This window comes from Microcaecilia unicolor, unplaced genomic scaffold, assembly GCF_901765095.1.
Source record: "Microcaecilia unicolor unplaced genomic scaffold, aMicUni1.1, whole genome shotgun sequence".
Classification (NCBI taxonomy): Eukaryota; Metazoa; Chordata; class Amphibia; order Gymnophiona; family Siphonopidae; genus Microcaecilia; species Microcaecilia unicolor.
The window spans coordinates 35,072-54,934 of NW_021963324.1; the positions used below are offsets into that span (position 1 = coordinate 35,072).

The 19,863-nt window shown below is 40.3% G+C and overlaps 1 protein-coding gene across 1 annotated transcript in view; it reads left to right on the forward strand.

Annotated features, from left to right (window-relative positions):
- The window catches only part of LOC115459188 (phospholipid-transporting ATPase IA-like), a 65,923-nt gene that overhangs the window by 25,571 nt on the left and 20,489 nt on the right, over positions 1-19,863 (forward strand). The window contains exons 3-4 of the mRNA XM_030189049.1: positions 5,891-5,964; positions 14,397-14,466. Coding sequence (XP_030044909.1) covers positions 5,891-5,964; positions 14,397-14,466 — 144 coding nt within the window. The remainder of the gene's footprint in view (positions 1-5,890; positions 5,965-14,396; positions 14,467-19,863) is intronic.

Below are 19,863 nucleotides of genomic sequence, written 5' to 3' on the forward strand. Positions count from 1 at the left end.
GAAATATTGCAGGAAGACCTTAGGAAATTGGAAAACTGGGCATCCAGATGGCAAATGAAATTTATTGTGGTCAAATGCAAGGTGATGTGCATTGGAAAGAATTATCCGAATCATAGTTACCTAATGCTAGGGCCCACTTTAGGGGGGGGGGGGGGGGTCAGCACTCAAGAAAAAGATCTAGTTGTTGTTGTAGATATTACACGAAAATCTTCTGTTCAGAGTGCGGCAGCAGCCAAAAAATCAAGCAAGATGCTAGGAATTATTAGGAAAGGCATGGTGAATAAGACCAAAAATACTATAATGCCTTTCTATTGCTCCATGGTGCGACCGAACCTTGAGTATTGTGTTCAGTTCTATAAAATCCTGAGTGGTGTGGAACGAGTAAAGTAAATCAATTTTTCACTCGTTCCAAAAGTACAAAGACTAGGGCATACTCAAGGAAGCTACATGGAAATACTTTTAAAACAAATAGGATGAAAGTTTTTCACTCAACGAATAGTTAAGCTCTGGAACTCATTGCTGGAGGGTGTGGAAACAGCGGTTAGCATATCTGGGTTTAAAAAAAAGGTTTGGACAAATTCCTGAAGGAAAAGTCCATAGTCTGCTATTGAGACAGACTTGGGGAAGCTACTGCTTGCCCCGGGATTGGGTAGCATGAATGTTGCTGCTAATTGGATTTTTGCCAGGTACTTGTGACCTTGCTTGGCCACTGTTTGGAAAGCAGGGTACTGGCTAGATGGACCATTGGTCTGACCCAGTATGGCTACTCTTATATTCTTATGATGTTTGCACAACTACCTCCTGGCAGCATTTGCTGAAAGTAGAAGTGGATTATGATGTAACACAGAATCTGTTCTGCCTTGAATAGTGTGCAAAAGCCAACTAATGCGTGTCATGGGAGAGAGAGATGACTCTAAGGGAGTAACCGAGAATGTCCTCATCCCTGTAAGCCAGTCATTAATATGTCTCATGGAACAAGCTATAGTTGGGTATCTTATACTGAGGAACCCCAAACACCCATGGGCCATAGGTTTCTGTAGTATATATAGGAAGTCTGGGGCACCCTCCCCTCCATAGAAAATGCTGGAATTCTTTATTCAACAAATGTTGCTCCCGCCTCTTCAAAAACAAAGGTAATATCTGAACCACGCAGAGCCAATGGGGAGCCAACATTATGTTAAACAAGAAAATGCAACCCAGCAAGGAAAGGGGATACGTGCCCCAGAATTGCGACAAACATTTAGTCTCAGATAATGAGGGGAACACATTTCAATTATGGAGCCTAGAAAGATCAACTGGAATGTAAACATACAAATATTTTATCTGCTGAGTAGCCCACTGCAATGGAAAGGTCCCCACCCATTCAGACTGAAGAGATGAAGGTAGTGGGAATGCCAAAGATTTGGTTGAGTTAAGTTGGAACCCCAAAAGTGCCCCATACTGAACAACATGATTTAACTGTGGGAGAACGTGCTGAGGCTCACCCAGAATTAATAGTAAATCATCTGTGTACGACAGCACCTTAAGGGAGAAACCGGTCAAAATGGTAGGTACTATTATAAAGAACAAAATTACGGAGCATATTCAAAAGCATGGATTAATGAGACAAAACCAACATGGATTCAGTGAAGAGAAATCTTGCCTCACCAATCTATTACATTGCTTTGAAGGGGTGAACAAACACGTGGATAATGGTGAGCTGGTTGACACTGTGTATCTGGATTTTCAAAAGGCATTTGACAGAGTACCTCATGAAAGACTCCAGAGGAAATTGGAGAGCCTAAACTAGTTCCTGCAGTGCCTGCTGGAGGCTACCTGTTAATGTTTGGTACAAAGTTCTAGTTTTAAAACTAGGGAGAAAAAGAGTATGGAGATTAGTTGATAGTTTCATTTTTTTAAAAAATATTTTTATTCTGCCTATCACTAACCTACAGTTCCTCCTTTAAACTCCAATCTTTAAGTTCCCAAAGCACAAAGCAAAATAATGTTCACTTACCAGAGAAATGGCCTCTTCTCGCAGAACTTCTCAGAAAGAAAGTTGAGTGAGACCTTTCCTCTTTTATATAGTTTTGAATCCATTACTTTTCTGCTGCAGCCACACCTTATTTGGCCATTTTTCAGAATCCTGATTTCCCTGTGGGCACGACTTTTCCTGTTTTTGCCCACTGGTGGAATTTAGGAATATATTATTTGTTTCAACTCCTGAATGATGAGGGTAAGTTGTTTTTGCGCATTTACAGTTGTATTATATCACTGCATTAGGGTGGGCTAACCACAGTGAAGATGTATAAGACACTCTTAACACAGTATTTACCTTGGCATCTCAGAATGTGGTGCCCTTCCATTATCATCTTAGATATCTTTTAGACTCTACTGAGGACCTGTATTACAGTAAAATAGCTATTACGTGGTCTGTGGAGCTGACTGCTGATCAGCTTAAGAACTGTATGTTGGGAATCAAACGATATTCTCCCTTTGTTCGTTTTTGAGAATTGCAGTACAAGTTTGCCCTGTGACTTTATATATCTCCCTTCAGAGCATTTCGAGTCTCATTCGACCTCATGGGGGCATGCCCAAAATGTTGTCATGATCCTGTCGTTTTAAGTCGCATGTTTTGGGCCTGCACCCTGATCACCAGTTTCTGGTCCCACTTATTATCTATGGTTCATCTTCAATGGGGCCACCTGGTAGCATTGCATCCCTTGGTGATTTTTGATGTGTTCCACCATTTGCTACCTTCCTTAAAAGAGCCATTATGCTTGGGGGGAAAAGTGATTCTGCTGTGTTGGCGAGAGCCCTTTGTTACCTCTCTTGCAATGTGGCGTACCCATTTGATTGATTTACTTAAAGTGGAACATTTTGATATCAAGGATATTTTCTCAAGGGATGGTGTACTTTGCCTATGAAAGTGGAAGTGTTCTTGGGCAACTTTATAACCTTTTTAACCAGATATCTATCTATCTATCTATCTATCTATCTATCTATCTATCTATCTATCTATCTATCTATCTATCTATCTATCTATCTATCTATCTATCTATCTATCTATCTATCTAGTTGCTGCGACTTTGTATCAGTTTTTGAATGGTTGCATTTAATAAAGATGGTTTAAACAAAGTGTAAATGTTTCCTTCCTTTGAGCCCTTATTCATCCAGATCTTTTCTTAGGAACACCAAATAGAACTGGAAAAAGCCATGTTGTTTGAAGTGGTAGCCAAAAACTAGTATAAAAAGGCTTTATAATCCAGTATGAGTTGATTTGTTTTCTTTTGGAATAAGAGCAAATAGGCAGGTATGGGCAAGTTCTAGGGATGGTTAGAGCAAGGGCAAAACACGTAAAAATGGTATGTAAGAACATTTGCTTTTGCATAACTCTAATGTAATAAATCTTTTTTGCCTAAGGCTTTCATATTTTCTACAGCATTTCCCTCTCAAACATTACGCTAGCTAAAACTTGTGCACAGTTATTGTGAAATTTTCAGTTATTCTCAAGTTTAATGGTGGGGGGGGGGGGCAAAATCCCATACCTTGTTTTGCACACTTTTGCCTGCTGATTTGTTTTTTTCCTGTGGAATTTCTTAGTTTTCCATAACTTACAAGGAATTTAAGCTGTATCACCTCAGAACTGTAGAAGCAAATTGACTTGTAAGCTTCAGGTAATTTCCTGTTATACATTTATCCCATTCTTAAAGTTGTTGAAAGAGTGTTTAGTAGATGGAAGACAGATAAAAGACAATTGAATGCAAAAGATTTTTGCATCCCCCCCCCCCCCCACACACACACACAATCGTACAAGCCATAAGACTGTTTTTGTTTGGTTGAGAAACACTGGCCTAGTCAATGTGCTTTCAGACATAGGGCTTCATTTACAAATCCACGTCAGCAATTCCGGCGCAGCACATGAGAGGAAGCCCATAGGAATTGAATGGACTTAAATAGACATCACTCATGGACATTGTTCTCAACACCTCTTAGAAATGAGACACACCCAGTGATGGCCCTTGAATGAGCAGGAGTTTCTTTTACAAGCACATGTTTAATTACACATGACTCTATCCATACTAAATATTATTTGGAGTGATGGAGTGTGGCAATTAGCAGGCAGCATGTTGGGCATGGGTGGCTGGGCCCTGCTTTGTACAGCATTCACATAACACACTGCACCTCTTCTGTGTTCTTCTACTAAACCACTGCTTTGGTGCTTCTCCAGCCTTTTTATTTTATTTGAAGGGGGTGGGGTGGGGATGAGAGAGTCCTAACCCATATCCACTTTGCCTGCTCTGCTTGAAATATTTGGAAGTTGCTGTGCTGCACAACATTTTTAAAAAGGGAGCGTGCCTTGAATTTGAAAATGTTGTGAAACACTGGACTAGGTAATTATATAACATATTACACTGTGATACTGCATTTAAGGTACTGTATTTTATATGTAGTAACTTTGTTTTATACAGACTAATAACCAATCCCAGTTTTCTTTCAGGTAAAGGTTGGTGATATAGTTAAAATAAATGGCAAAGAATATGTACCTGCTGACACTGTACTTCTGTCATCAAGGTAGAGATGCCTTCTGACACATATGGCTTAAAAACTGGTTTCTCTACCCTTTGCTGAGTTTGTTTCAAGGAAATAAGGATTAAATAATATTAACTGCCCTTAGCTTAATGATAAAATTATGTATCTGTACTTGAAAAATCATTTTGGGTATGTATTTTTTTTGACATTTCTATTTTGCCTAACACATAGGCGGATTACAAAATCTGACATAAAAACAAGAACTTTAAATAGGCAAAAACATATCTCAAAGTACTTAGTAAGCTAAAGATTTAATTGTATTGTGAAAGTTAAATATCTGGGTGCTGCTAAATTGGATTTTTCAAAGGCTAGAAATAGAGAATTATAGAATAAAGATCAGTGAACTGATTGCTAATATTTATTTGAATGTATTTGGGCCATGCACTTCAGGGATATTCTGAGTCCAAATTGTGAAAATGGATCAATTTTTCCCTTTGGCTTTAGGCTTTAAAGAAACTATAATTAGCCCAGTAGAATGTTTCTTGATTTTGACATGTGTTTGAGCCCATTGATCCTCATTTCCTGAAAAATATACTATGTAAAATAACATGCAAGAGCCATATATTTTTCAAAATCTTTTAAACTTCAGGTCTCACAGTATTCAATATTCTTGGAGCTGTTTAGTTTGCTTTCTATATTAGCTTTCATCAGTTTTGGAGTGTTAATGTTATAGTTAACATTTTAGCACAAAGATCACATTTTGTGAAGATCTGAATAAAAGAATGACTTCTGGTATTCACCACAATATGCATGCTAAGGGCCAAATTTACTAAACGGTGCTATAGCGTTATTGCACATTAACATGCGTTAACATGTTATTTACTGCGGATCCTATTTTATGCAGTAGCACATGTCATTAAATTTTATTTCTAAATGTTCTGATAATTCATACCTTTTCATTTCAATAGGTAAATTTTAGTGTATCAGATGCTGAATGAATTATTTGAGTAAAATGCTTATAAGTGAATTGGAATAGTAAGTTAAGCAGGTTGTTAAGGTATTTTTATTTTAAACACATTAAACTTCAAAAGTAATGTAAAATATTAAAAGTATTTAGCATTCCATGGCCTTACATCACTATCAGTGGCTAGACCTGGAATGTTAAAAAAAATAAAATAATCCAGAAACAGCTAAATATTTCCAATATGTCATGCTGTCTGACCTGAGTTAAACTGACTTTGAAAAAGTGACATTAATAATGTCTATAAGCGTATGTTTTATACCACGATTTATTACTGTCTTTTTGTCCATTTTGCTTCTGTTTCTGTCTATTAACTCATGTTCTCTGTTCTGAACATTTTCATACTTGTTCATGAAGGTGACTGTAGGGGAAATAGTGAAAGTGACCAATGGAGAACATCTTCCAGCTGATCTGATAAGTCTTTCAACGAGGTTAGGATGGAACGATTCTACAGTAAATGTGCATGTGGTTCCTCGGATATCAAATCCCAGTAATCTGCAAATATTGTTCAGTTGAACACAGCAGTGCTTGTCCTCTATTTGCTGATATGTACAGTTCTTACATTAAAAAATGATACTTCATATAGGCAGGTTTTTTAGTGAGCTTACAGTATAGCAAGGGTGTCTGTGGGCTGCATGATCAGAAATAAGTATGTGCTTGGGCTGCATGATTATTTTATCCTGTTACAGCATGATTTATTATCAGTTTTGGAATCTCTTCTGAGATTGTGACTTTGTATTCAATAGATACCTTCATATATGCTAACTCAAGTGAGGCCAGATGGGCCACATTTGGCTCTTGGACTACATGCTGGAAAACCTTCGTATAATTCATTTTGAGAGAAAGGGACGGGATAATGAAGCTTTTGTTAATAATAATTAATAAGATTGTAAAATAAAATGATACACTATCAAGGAGCAGTGATATAGGAAGCCTTTATAGATAGGTGACATCATCCAAAGGAGTTTGGGATGAAGGAAAAGAGGAGCAAAAATCTAAGCTTTCAGGAGGGGTGAATTGTGTATCTGTGGTACTTCCCTTGTTTGTGTTGTCATGTGAGGCCACCTCGGTTCGTTCTTTTCTTCAGAGTCTGGAAGATGCAGTCTAGTTCTCTTTCCTAGTAAGATGATACTTTCAAGTAAGTTTGTCATGTTGTCTTATGAGTTACCACTTCTTTATGCTCCTCATGCCTCCTAGAAACCTCCTAATTAGTTTTCTATTGCGTTTTACATTTCCTGGATTTTTGGCATAACTTCAATCTACACTGATGCATTGCATGGTATTAGTCTTTAAATATGTACCCCCCCCCCCCCCCACCTTCACTTTTTTTTTACTAAGCCGTGCTAGTGGCTGCCGGTGTGGTAATTCATTACCATGCAGCTTTGTAAAAAAGGAGGGAGGGTAAATGTGTATTTGATGCAGCTTTTTTTTTGTCCAGTGTCATAGAAAATGAAGAACTTCAGCTGTTTCAAGAAATATGTGAGGCATAGCAGGATAACAGCAGCATCTGATGCCCACAAAAATATTCCTGTTGTGCCATGGACCAGATAGCAAAATACCTAGCTGTACCACATGTCAGAAAATGACACCTAGGTGTCTTTGTGGCCGTAAGGAACAAAATATTTTTTTGGTTAGATTAGGTCTGGCCCAGGTGCATCAGAGTCATGTATTTTCAAGGACCATGGAGCTACATCTGATGTTGATAATCTAAGTTGAGCATTGACAGAGGTAATTGAGACTGAGACTGACCATTGTCAAAAGCCTGCATGAAACAAAGTGAAGGATTCTGTTGCTTTGGCACTGGTGTCAGAATTACCATACTGAGTATTGAGTGAAAACAGAGGCATTGGAATCAGTCCTCACTGGTGCAAAATTCCAGGAGGCGAGGGATTTTGGCAGCTGTCATACCACCTCCCAAGCTTCCCTGCAGAGAGAATCGTTTTACCTTGGGAATGAATCAGTCTCCAAGGGGTTCCAGGGTCCAGCCATCAGTATACCTGGTGGCCCATAGAAGCCATGTTGATTCAGACTAAAGCCCGTTGAACCCGGTATCTTTTCTCAAACAGTTTCTTGTCTGGTTTACAAGCAGTAGATTGGTTTTTAATAGCTCATTTCCAGGGATAACGATCTATCTCTAGCTAATGATCTTTCATGGACTTTTCTCTCAGAAATTTGTCCAAACCTCCTTTCAGCCTTGGTAGCTGAATTATATGCAGTTTGAAAAAAAAAAAGAAAGTTTCTGTGAGCAGTTTTTAGTCTTCTTTTTTTTTTTTGTTTCATGTGATGTCTTTGTAGTGTTTGAAAGATTAAACAGCTGTTCCCTTTTTCATAGTAACATCTAATATAATAAAACTCACCCTCAACGTTCTGAAGTCACTCAGTCACTCACTGAAGGGTTCATGGATTCATGGTGGTGAAGCCAGAACACTGACCATGTCTCTCTGCCCCGCCCTCGCATGACGGACCAATCAGAAAAAAGACCCTCAACATTCTGAAACACAAAGGACCATCACAACACCGTTCCCAGGCAACACTAGGCAACGTAAAACGGACCAATCAGAGGAAACTACGTTACAATAAGGGAGGAGCATTCCCCAGCAGAATGGCTCATTATCTGTGCAGCATGGAGAGCACAGAACCACCGCTGGAACGAGAGAAGGATATTCCTGCTGTGGGTATGTGCAAAAATAGACTGGGGGAGGGGGGGAGAAATTTTTAAATGCCTAATGCCAGTACTGAAGAGTGCCAGAGGGCCTATAGCACAGACTATATTTGGGATCGCTTGACATGGAGTCAGAGGAGCCGGAAATCAACATGCCCGTCACCTTCTGGGACGTGGGCGAACAGGACAAGCTGCGGCCCAGCTGGAAGGATTACCCACGACCCAGCCAGCAGCAAGCAGCGACCAAGGAAGGGGGAGGAGTACTCCTTCCCTGCCTAGGAATCGCTGGAGACTGGCTGCCAAACTAACGAAACAACCGCACACCGACCCTCCACCTCCATCATCAACAACCTGCACACACACCGCACCCTCACACACACACACACAAAAAATAACTCTGTGACACATACACACACACACACAAAAAAAAAACCACATGCTAGCGCCCGTTTCATTGGTTTCGGAAACGGGCCTTTTTTACTAGTAGTAAATAACAGCAGATAAAGACCTGAGCCGTCCATCCAATGTGTCCAGTTGTCACACTCATTATCAATTCATGATTAAATCAACAATGAATATGATATTATATACTTTATCACAAGTCTTTCTTTGGCATTTCTGTGACTTAGACCGTAGAAGTCTGCCCGGCTCTGTCCTTGCGTTCCATCTACTGAAGTTGCCATCAAAACTCACTCCATCCTATCTAAATCCATCTTGTCATTTGCGGGACCCAGACTGTAAAAGTCTGCCCAGCTCTGTCCTCTATTCCAGCTACTGAAGTTGCCATTGAAGCCCATTCTAGCCTATCCTAAACTGGATTGCCATATATGGGCACAGACATACAAAGTCTGCCTGGCATCAGCCTTAGTTCTTCACAGCCGGAATAGCTGTCCCAAGTGTTACTCGCATTGAGCACCCTCTTTGTCAAAAAAAAAAAAAAATTCCTGACATTACTCTTATGTCTACCACCCCTCAACCTCGGCTTATGTCCTCTAGTTTTACCATTTCCCCTTTCTCTTGAAGAGATTTGTTTCTATATTAATACCTTTCAAGTATTTAAATGTCTGTATCACCCTTCACATTTCTGCCATCTTTTTTTTCCAGGCAGAAGAGCATTTCTGCCATCTTTTCTCCAGTCAGAAGAGCTTTTATAAGGAGGTGCTCCATTTTCTTTATCATTTTTCTTTCCTTCTCTGAACTTTTTCTAGTTCTGTTGAATCCATTTTGAGATGGGGCAACCAGAGCTACATACAGTACTCAAGGTGTAGTCACATCAGGGAGATATATAATAATAATTTCAGTTTATTCAAAAAGGAATGAAAAACCCATCTCTAGCATGATTCCAAAATACTTTTTTCTTAGGTCTTGACTCCTAACTCAGAACTCGGGGACTTTTTCCCTGTGTACATCCACTTTGCACATATCCTCATTAATTTTCCATTGCCACTTAGATGCCTAGGGCCTGATATTCAGAATGGTTTAACTGGACAGGAGAGGTTCCTGCCCAGTTAAACCCTGCTGTGCTGATCTTCCACTGATTTTCAGGGACACTTAGCCAGGCAGTGCTATTGAATATTGGCTCTGACCACACTGGCACTGTCCAGTTAGTGCTGGGGCAGTCTGTGGATGGAGCCAGTACTTAATCATTTAGCGGAGATGTTCAGTCTGCTAACAGGTTAAGTACAATGATAAAGCTAGGACAGCAAAAAGACTGTCCTAATTTTAGCTGTGAAGCTGACCATGCAGCAGTCTGAATATCAGCAAGTATGGGGTTACCTTCTGGATGATCTCTGTAACCTGGATATTTAATAGACCGCTGACTGCCATGGGCTGAATATTGATTCCTCCCTTTCTCCCCCATATCTTATAAGATTCTTTTGCAAATCCTCACAATCCTCAGCCATTTAAATGACTTTAAATAATTTTTGTGTCTATTTAACTGCCTTTATGAAGAGATTCACCCAGATAATCTGAGTTTTGTATACTAAACAGCACCCTTTCTTTTGTCCTACACAATGTTTTCTTGAATGTCCTCTATATCAGTGTGGTTTGAAAACTAATAAAAGGTTCACCTTGGTGCAGTTTAGGTAGATCTTCCCTTTACAGTCTTTGTGTGGGGCTTGCTTTTCTTTTTGAAGCCTCCCATCAATCAGCCTGCTATGTTTCAGGACCTTTAAGCGCATAGACTCCTGTGAATTGGAAAGTCTCATTTGATGGTACTTACTTCATTGTACAAAGTTAGTAAGCTCCAGACCTTAGTGACTAATGTACCCTAGACAACGTTTTTCAACATCCAGGTTGGTTTTGCACGTGTATCCTAAGTTCCTGCCCAAAGTAGTGTTCAGCCTTACACCTTAACAAATAATTTGTCTTCTGCCATTTTTCCCAGGTCACTTGCCTAAAGTGGTGAAGATGCTATGCATAGTTTGGATTGCTAAAGTGCCTTAACATTTTGCTTGGAGCAGCTCTTAGAAAATCTGCCCAGATTTTTTTTTTTGCTACAATAAACGTGGGACTTCATAACCATAATGTGTAATTAGATAGCAAATTGGTCATACCCCAATGAGTTTGATTTTGCAAGTTCATGTATAGACTTATATTATCAGTCATGACATTGTTGGTGATCTACTTACCTGATCTCTGTGGAATGTCCACACATTCATTTTATTTTTTTTGTTTTCTCAATCTAGCCTGTTGAATATCTCTGCAGTTTAGAATTCAGCTTCATCCCTCCTAACTTCAATTTGATTATTTCAAGGTTGCTTTCATTAACAAAATAAATAAACGAATGGAAAATGGCCTGTTGGCACTTTTTCTCCAGCTGCCTTTTTTTTAAAATTTAAATTTGAGTTAGGTAGTCTGTAGATACGCATTGTATTCTTGGAGCATTTCATATCCTGCTTTTCATTGGAGAAAATGAAGTTGCTTACCTCTGCTAGAAGTTGTTGTCTTGGAGTTTAAAGGTATATACTGAACTAAGGTGACCATGGGTGATGACTCAGACATAGGAAGCATCATACATGTATGGTCCTCTGCTCCTAGAAATCTATTAGAGCTTTGAGAGTCTTGAAACTCTTTTCTCTCTATCCCATTGGATGTCACCCATTTATGAAGATACATATCCCGCTATCTTCGAGTACCTGTTTCGGGTCAGCAGTTGTGCTTTCATGTCTTTCATGCAGTTTAACGGGCATGAACGCATAATGAATATAAAATAGCATTTTAAATAACTCTTTAAGTGAATAGCAATTTTCAGAAATGATTATAATCTCATGATTTGTCTAGGATATACTGAGGACTCCTTGCACTCAGCTAGATGTGGCATGTTTTGCAGTTGGTCTAGACTTAATGTTCTGTAAATGGCGACCATGCATATTTATGGCACATTTAGTAGCTTTTTAATGGTATTTGTGATGTTGACTAAAGTTCACTTTCATCCTACTAATCAGAAAGCTATCCTTGGTCTGTGTGTATTATGTGGTTTTACAAATTGTAGGTCTGTTTCTAATATTGCATGCTAAACCATATATATATGCCATTGATTCTTCAGAAGCTTTTGATAAAACTGAAATTCTTATTTGCTGATTTTTTTTTTTAAAAGATTGAACTTAACTTTTGCTTCATATTTGTAGTTTTATAGTATTTAAACAAAAATTCTTATTTTTCTAAATGTTTCAAATTAGCTCTTGGTCACTATGCACCTTACAATTTTTTAAAATTCAAATATGTAATAGATCAAATAGTACTTTAGTGATTTGTCTGCAGTTCATAATTATGGTATTCAAAATCCTCTCCATCTTTGATAAGAACCATATTTGTAATAATTACTGAATGATGTATCATATAGTTACTATGTAAGGGATATATAGACAAAATTTTTCATATGTTGCTGCTACCGAAATAATGTAGTCATTTTATACATGCTTTTTAATGGACATGCCCACACCACATTTTTTCCACATGTTAAAATGGGCCTGATCACACAAACAATAAGACATCAAAAATGCCTTAAAAATAGACAATGGGAAATTTCCCACTGCACTCTGACCATCCCTTAATCCCAGGAAGTTGAGAATAGACTGTCTTAATAAAATAAATCCAGTATAACATTTGCTCTTAAACTTGCAAATAATGATCATCGTGGTTATGAATTAAACAAAATAAATCCCTTCTACAGCCTGACCCTCCTCAATTCTTACTAGAAAGTTTGAACAAGACTGGTTTACATAAGTACATAAGTACATAAGTACATAAGTAGTGCCATACTGGGAAAGACCAAAGGTCCATCTAGCCCAGCATCCTGTCACCGACAGTGGCCAATCCAGGTCAAGGGCACCTGGCACGCTCCCCAAACGTAAAAACATTCCAGACAAGTTATACCTAAAAATGAGGACTTTTTCCAGTCCATTTAATAGCGGTCTATGGACTTGTCCTTTAGGAATCTATCTAACCCCTTTTTAAACTCCGTCAAGCTAACCGCCCGTACCACGTTCTCCGGCAATGAATTCCAGAGTCTAATTACACGTTGGGTGAAAAAAAATTTTCTCCGATTCGTTTTAAATTTACCACACTGTAGCTTCAACTCATGCCCTCTAGTCCTAGTATTTTTGGATAGCGTGAACAGTCGCTTCACATCCACCCGATCCATTCCACTCATTATTTTATACACTTCTATCATATCTCCCCTCAGCCGTCTCTTCTCCAAGCTGAAAAGCCCTAGCCTTCTCAGCCTCTCTTCATAGGAAAGTCGTCCCATCCCCACTATCATTTTCGTTGCCCTTCGCTGTACCTTTTCCAATTCTACTATATCTTTTTGAGATACGGAGACCAGTACTGAACACAATACTCCAGGTGCGGTCGCACCATGGAGCGATACAACGGCATTATAACATCCGCACACCTGGACTCCATACCCTTCCTAATAACACCCAACATTCTATTCTACTAAAGTTCTTATTAACTAATAGGTATTAACATATACTAATGCCTAAACACATACTAAATAATACTATGTATGCACCATTATTTTAATGGGGCTATTTACTAACTGTGCATTAAACAATTCAGTAAATGGGTCCCTAAGACAGTATAATCAGAACTACACTCTCTCCCAGGCCTGATAAACTCGGAGGGAGTGTAGTTCTGATTATACTGTCTTCGGGACCCATTTACTGAATTGTTTAATGCACAGTTAGTAAATAGCCCCATTTAGAATAATGGTGCATATATAGTATTATTTAGCATGTGTTTTAAGGCATTAGTGTAACTAGCCACACACACTCAAATTGGCCAGTGCCTAACCTATTAAATGTAAACTTACCATACTTTTTAAAACCCATCCCCCCCACACTTCTATCCTTTCATATCATGGACAATGCTCCGTGCTCTTCCTCATTGGCCCTACAGGAGCTCTACAAAGGAGTGATCCCTGTTGTATCACTTCTGCTGGTAAAACAACTTTCCAGCGCTGGACCTCCAGTCAATAGTGATCCATGGGTGATGCCATTGAAGGAGCCATAAGCGAGTTCCATGTAGGGAAATAAAATTAAGCAGGCAGGCATGCAGTGTGTCAGTTGCATGGAGACCATATAAGACTACCCCCCCCCCCCCCTAAAATAAAATCTCTGTAACTTCAGCAAATATATAGCTGCTGTCTTTCCCAATAAGTGGACCTCCAGTTGTAGTCCACCACGGATAATGTTATCTAAGGTATAGAGTTACCAGCAAGGTTCAATTCAGCCAAGTATGAGGAAGTGATAAAAAGATAGTTTAAATATCTATGAATAGTTACAATCTACCACTAATGACTTTTATTTGAGGTCCTGTTTATTTCTGACATATTTGTATCAATTCAAAATCAATGCAGTTTTCTTGTAAGGTAATATTTTAATGCAGCGTCTGCTGTTACACATATACATCAAAGTGTATATTCTGGTGTTTGAGATTTATAGGTGGCTGCATGGGAGTCACTTTTGAGTCTTAAAAATCAACATCTCAATTAGATGCGTATTTGATACACGATGGAAGACACATTTACTATCAAAATCTGGATAACCTTAACATTGAAAAAAATGTTGCTTGTTAAGAAAAATAAAGAATTTCAGTTGCCTTAAATTGTTAGCCAGAAGTCTTTTAGAATTCACAGAAGTGGAAACACATATATAATCATTTTAATAATAAAACTTTGACTTTTTATAATAGTGAGCCACAGTCCATGTGCTACATTGAAACATCAAATTTAGACGGTGAAACAAATCTAAAAATCCGTCAGGTAAGCCAATTTGTTTCTTGTAGTGATGCTATACAAACTTGTATTTTTGAAGTGTCTTAATATATCAGTTCTGTGGCTGTTTATTGCAGCCAAAATGTAAATGTTTAAAGGAGACAATCCAGAAAATTTCTATTGAGTAGGGTAAGTGGTAAATTAAATACAGTACTCGAATACTTTATGGTATGTGGCATATCTTCTTGTCAAACATCAGAAATATTCTCCCAGTTCATAAGCATCAGGTTCAGTATGACCTCATCCCACTTGGATTCTGTCATCATTGCTAGGACAGTTCTTCTGTGAAGCAGGATTGTCCAACCTTGGTCTTTGAGGGCTGCAATCCAGTCAGGTATTAAGGATTTCCCAAGTGAATATGCATGAGATCTATTTGCATGCACTGCCTCCATTGTATGCAAATGGATCTCATGTATATTCATTTGGAAAATCCTGAAAACCCGACTTGACGAGGGCTGAGGTTGCTATAGAGAATTTAGGATCTCTGTACTTCTAGGTGACCTCATAACAGGGATGTCCCAATCAACATCTGTCATATTAAAATCATCTATCTACTTCCTCTTTCATATCTGTATTATGACTGGCTTCGATGAAATCTGTCTACTTCCTCTGCTTGTGAGAGAGGCCTATATGTAACACCAAATAAAATAGAATCTCCCTTCCTAGATTAGCCCACAGTGCCTCCTCCTTAACCTGTAAATCCTGCAATTTCCTTGCTTTAATACTATACTTAACATTATAGTGTTATCTATCTGTATGACTGATTGGCAAACGATCTTTGCTGAGGAGGCTGAGCACCTCCTTCAATGTCTATCATTTAGTCAAACCTTCAAATGTTGCAACATCTCCACTATATTTGAGTCTTGATAGACACTTAAGTGAGAAAGGGCTTTGCTCCGGAAAAGAGAGCAGCTGCCCTGATAATTGCCAAGAGTCTCATGAGCCAATTTGCTAAATAGGTACTTTTGTTCTGTTTTCACTGAAGAAAATCCTGGGGAAGGACCGAGAGGGACTGGCAAAAGTACACCTGAGAATGAAGTGGATAGAGCACCGTTCACGGAAGAGAATGTATATGAACAACTTGAAAAGCTAAAGGTGGACAAAGCCATGGGGCTGGACGGGATCCACCCCAGAATACTGAGGGAGCTCAGAGAGGTTCTGGCGGGTCCTCTCAAAGATTTGTTTAATAAATCCTTGGAGACGGGAGAGGTTCCGAGGGATTGGAGAATGGCGGAGGTGGTCCCTCTTCACAAAAGTGGTGATAGGGAAGAAGCTGGAAACTACAGGCTGGTAAGCCTCACTTCAGTTATTGGAAAAGTAATGGAAGCCATGCTGAAGGAAAGGATAGTGAATTTTCTGGAAGCCAATAAGTTGCAAGATCCGAGACAACATGGTTTCACCAAAGGGAAATCGTGCCAAACGAATCTCATTGAATTCTTTGACTGGGTGACAGGAGAATTAAATCAAGGACGTGCTATGGACATCATCTACTTAGATTTCAGCAAGGCTTTTGACACGGTTCCCCACAGGAGGCTCTTGAATAAACTAGAAGGGCTGAAGATAGGACCTGAAGTGGTGAACTGGATTAGGAACTGGTTGACGGGCAGACGCCAGAGGGTGGTGGTGAATGGAGTTCGCTCGGAGGAGGGAAAGGTGAGTAGTGGAGTGCCTCAGGGATCGGTGCTGGGGCCGATTCTGTTCAATATATTTGTGAGTGACATTGCCGAAGGGTTACAAGGTAAAGTTTGCCTTTTTGCGGATGACACCAAGATTTCCAACAGAGTGGACACCCCGGAGGGAGTGGAAAACATGAAAAAAGATCTGAAGAAGCTGGAAGAATGGTCTAACATTTGGCAATTAAAATTCAATGCGAAGAAATGCAAAGTGATGCACTTAGGGAGTAGAAATCCAAGGGAGGCGTATGTGTTAGGTGGGGAGAGCCTGATAGACACGGACGGGGAGAGGGATCTTGGGGTGATAGTATCTGAGGACCTGAAGGCGATGAAACAGTGCGACAAGGCGGTGGCCGTAGCGAGAAGGTTGCTAGAGAGAGGTGTGACCAGCAGAAGAAAGGAGGTTTTAATGCCCCTGTATAAGACGTTGGTGAGGCCCCACCTGGAGCATTGTGTTCAGTTTTGGAGGCCGTACCTTGCGAAGGATGTTAAAAAAATGGAAGCGGTACAAAGAAAAGCTACGAGGATGGTATGGGAGTTGCGTTCCAAGACGTATGAAGAGAGACTTGCTGACCTGAACATGTATACTCTGGAGGAAAGGAGGAACAGGGGTGATATGATACAGACGTTCAAATATTTGAAAGGTATTAATCCGCAAACGAATCTTTTCCGGAGATGGGAAGGCGGTAGAACGAGAGGACATGAAATGAGATTGAAGGGGGGCAGACTCAGGAAAGATGTCAGGAAGTATTTCTTCACGGAGAGGGTGGTGAACGCTTGGAATGCCCTCCCGCGGGAGGTGGTGGACATGAAAACGGTAACGTGGGATAGGCATAAAGGAATCCTATACAGAAGGAGTGGATCCACAGAAGCTTAGCTGAAATTGGGTGGCGGGGGGAAGAGGGGTTGATGGTTGAGAGGCTAGGATAGGGGAGGGCAGACTTATACGGGGTCTGTGCCAGAGCCGGTGATGGGAGGCGGGACTGGTGGTTGGGAGGCGGGAAATACTGCTGAACAGACTTATACGGTCTGTGCCCTGAAAAAGACAGGTAGAAATCAAGGTAAGGAATACACATATGAGTTTATCGTGGGCAGACTAGATGGACCATGCAGGTCTTTTTCTGCCGTCATCTACTATGTTACTATGTATGTTGTTGTGATTCATCATAATGTTTCTTGGCCATATGATAGTCACAGTGCAAGCTACTCTGTATCCATGCTTCCAAACCTATCCATCTTTTGTGAGTGCTGACATTCCAGTGAGATCAGATGGCATTTTCTATCATATCAAATTACATTGAGCTGGTTTCTTCACTCTCTTCGATGGTGGATGATGAGAGAACCTAATACAGGGTTTCATAATTGTCAGTTTCAGCATAGTTGTTCTGGTATGAGATACAGGGCACATGTCCTATTCCATTACACCCAAGGAATTTGTAGAAATAGGGAACTTGTCAAATTAATCTCCTGGAACTAAGAACAATCTTTAACTGCTCAGAACTTTGAGCAGTTATTATTGGGCAAAAAAATGTTTAATTATAGCATATAATCAGATAATGGTGTTCTGTGTAAACAAGGAGCAACAAGTTTCTTTACCCTCTGCAGATATTTTCTGTTAAATCTCAAATATAGCAATCTTTGGATATTCCTGTCAGCATTATACTTCTCATGGAAATTGAATAGTATTGGCGAATCAATATCTGGAACTTCACGAATAGACTTTACAAACAACAAATTTCAAAAATGGGGAATTCTTTCTTCAGATCTCTTTGCATCAGAAAACATTCAAACTAGTGGGGTTCATCCCAGATAGTAGCTCAAACTTGATCATGTTATCACTGTTTCCCAGGGGACCCAACACTTCCTCCTCTCGTACTATGCCCTCCATGCTACCAAGGACCAGATCCAAAATGGCTCCCCCTCTTGTTGGTTCCTGGACCAGTTGCTCCAAGAAGCAGTCATTTATTACATCTAGAAATTTTATTTCTCTGGCACTCCCTGATGTAACATTTACCCAGCCAATGTCAGGGTAATTGAAATCACCCATTATTACAGCGTTGTCCAATGCTTTCCTAATCTCTGTAAACATTTATTCATCCGTCTGTTTATTCTGTGCAAGTGAATGGCAGTACAGCCCTACAAGAACACTCCTTCCCTTCACAGATGGAATTTCTATCCATAATGATTCCACGCTGCTATCTGTGTCATGTGGAATACTTATTTTATTTGACTCAATTCCCTCTTTAACATATAGTGCAATCCCCCCTTCAATTTGATCCTGTCTATTATTGCGATACAATTTGTACCCTGTTAACACAGTGTCCCATTGATTGCCCTCTTTCCACCAAGTCTCTGAGATGCCTGTTATATCTGTCTCCATCACTTAGTGCTATATATTCTAACTCTCCCATCTTATTTTTTAGACTTCTAACATTTGTATACAGGCACTTTAAATTGTGTTGTTTCCTTTGATCTATAACCTGCTTAAAAGGTGAAGGGGATAATGTGCATCCTTTATCCCGCTCTCTCATTAAGCACACCTGGCTTACTTTCAGCACTGTTGAAACCTCTCTACTGGGAGTCCCTTAAAGTCCTGTTTCAATAGTACCCTTCAAGGATACTCCACCCCGAACCGTGTGCTCCCGGGAACTGTTGGCTTCCCTCCCCCCCCCATTTAAAAACTGCTCTCCTTTTAATAGCGCCAACAGCCTGGTTCCATCCCGGTTAAGATGGAGGCCATCCTTTCAGAACAGTCTCCCCCTTTCCCAGAATGTTGCCCAGTTCCTAACAAATCTAAATCCCTCATCCCTGCATCATTGTCTGAACCACGCATTGAGACTTCGGAGCTCTGCCTGCTTTTTGGGTCCTGCATATGGAATGGGGAGCATTTCTGAAAATGCTACCCTGGAGGATCTGGATTTCAGCTTTCTACCTAAGAGCCTAAATTTGTCTTCCACAACCTCCCTCCCAAATTTTCCTATGTCATTTGTACCCACATTTACCAAGATAGCTGGCTCCTCCTCAGCACTATCTAAGATCCTGTCTAGGTGACGCGTGAGGTCTCCTACCTTCATACCAGGCAGACAAGTGACCAGGCAGTCCTCACGTGCACCATCCACCCTACTATTTACATGCCTAATGATTGAATCACAAACTACAACAGCTGTTTTAACCCTTCCTGCCTGGGGAGAAGTTCTCGGAGACATATCCTTGGTGCAAGAGGATAGTGCATCCCCTGGTGGGCAGGTCCTGGTACTTCCTACTTCACCAGGGTGATGCTTTCCTTCTAGGAGACTTCCCTCTTCCGAGATGGCACAGGGGCTGCCAGACTAGAGGTGGGACGTCTCTACAACGTCCCTGTAGGTCTTCTCTGTGCACCTCTCTGTCTCCTTCAACTCCACCAAGTGTGGTACTCTAGCCTCCTCTCCCTCCACTCACTATCTCTGTTGATAACACCCTCATCGTCCCCGTCTCATCTGCCTGCAACCTTGGGGTCATCTTTGACTTCTCCCTCTCCTTCTCTGCGCATATCCAGCAGATAGCCAAGACCTGTCGCTTCTTCCTCTATAACATCAGCAAAATTCGCCCCTTCCTGTCTGAGCACACCACCCGAACTCTCATCCACTCTCTCATTACCTCTCGCCTTGACTACTGCAACCTACTCCTCACTGGCCTCCCACTTTGCCATCTATTCCCCCTTCAGTCCGTTCAA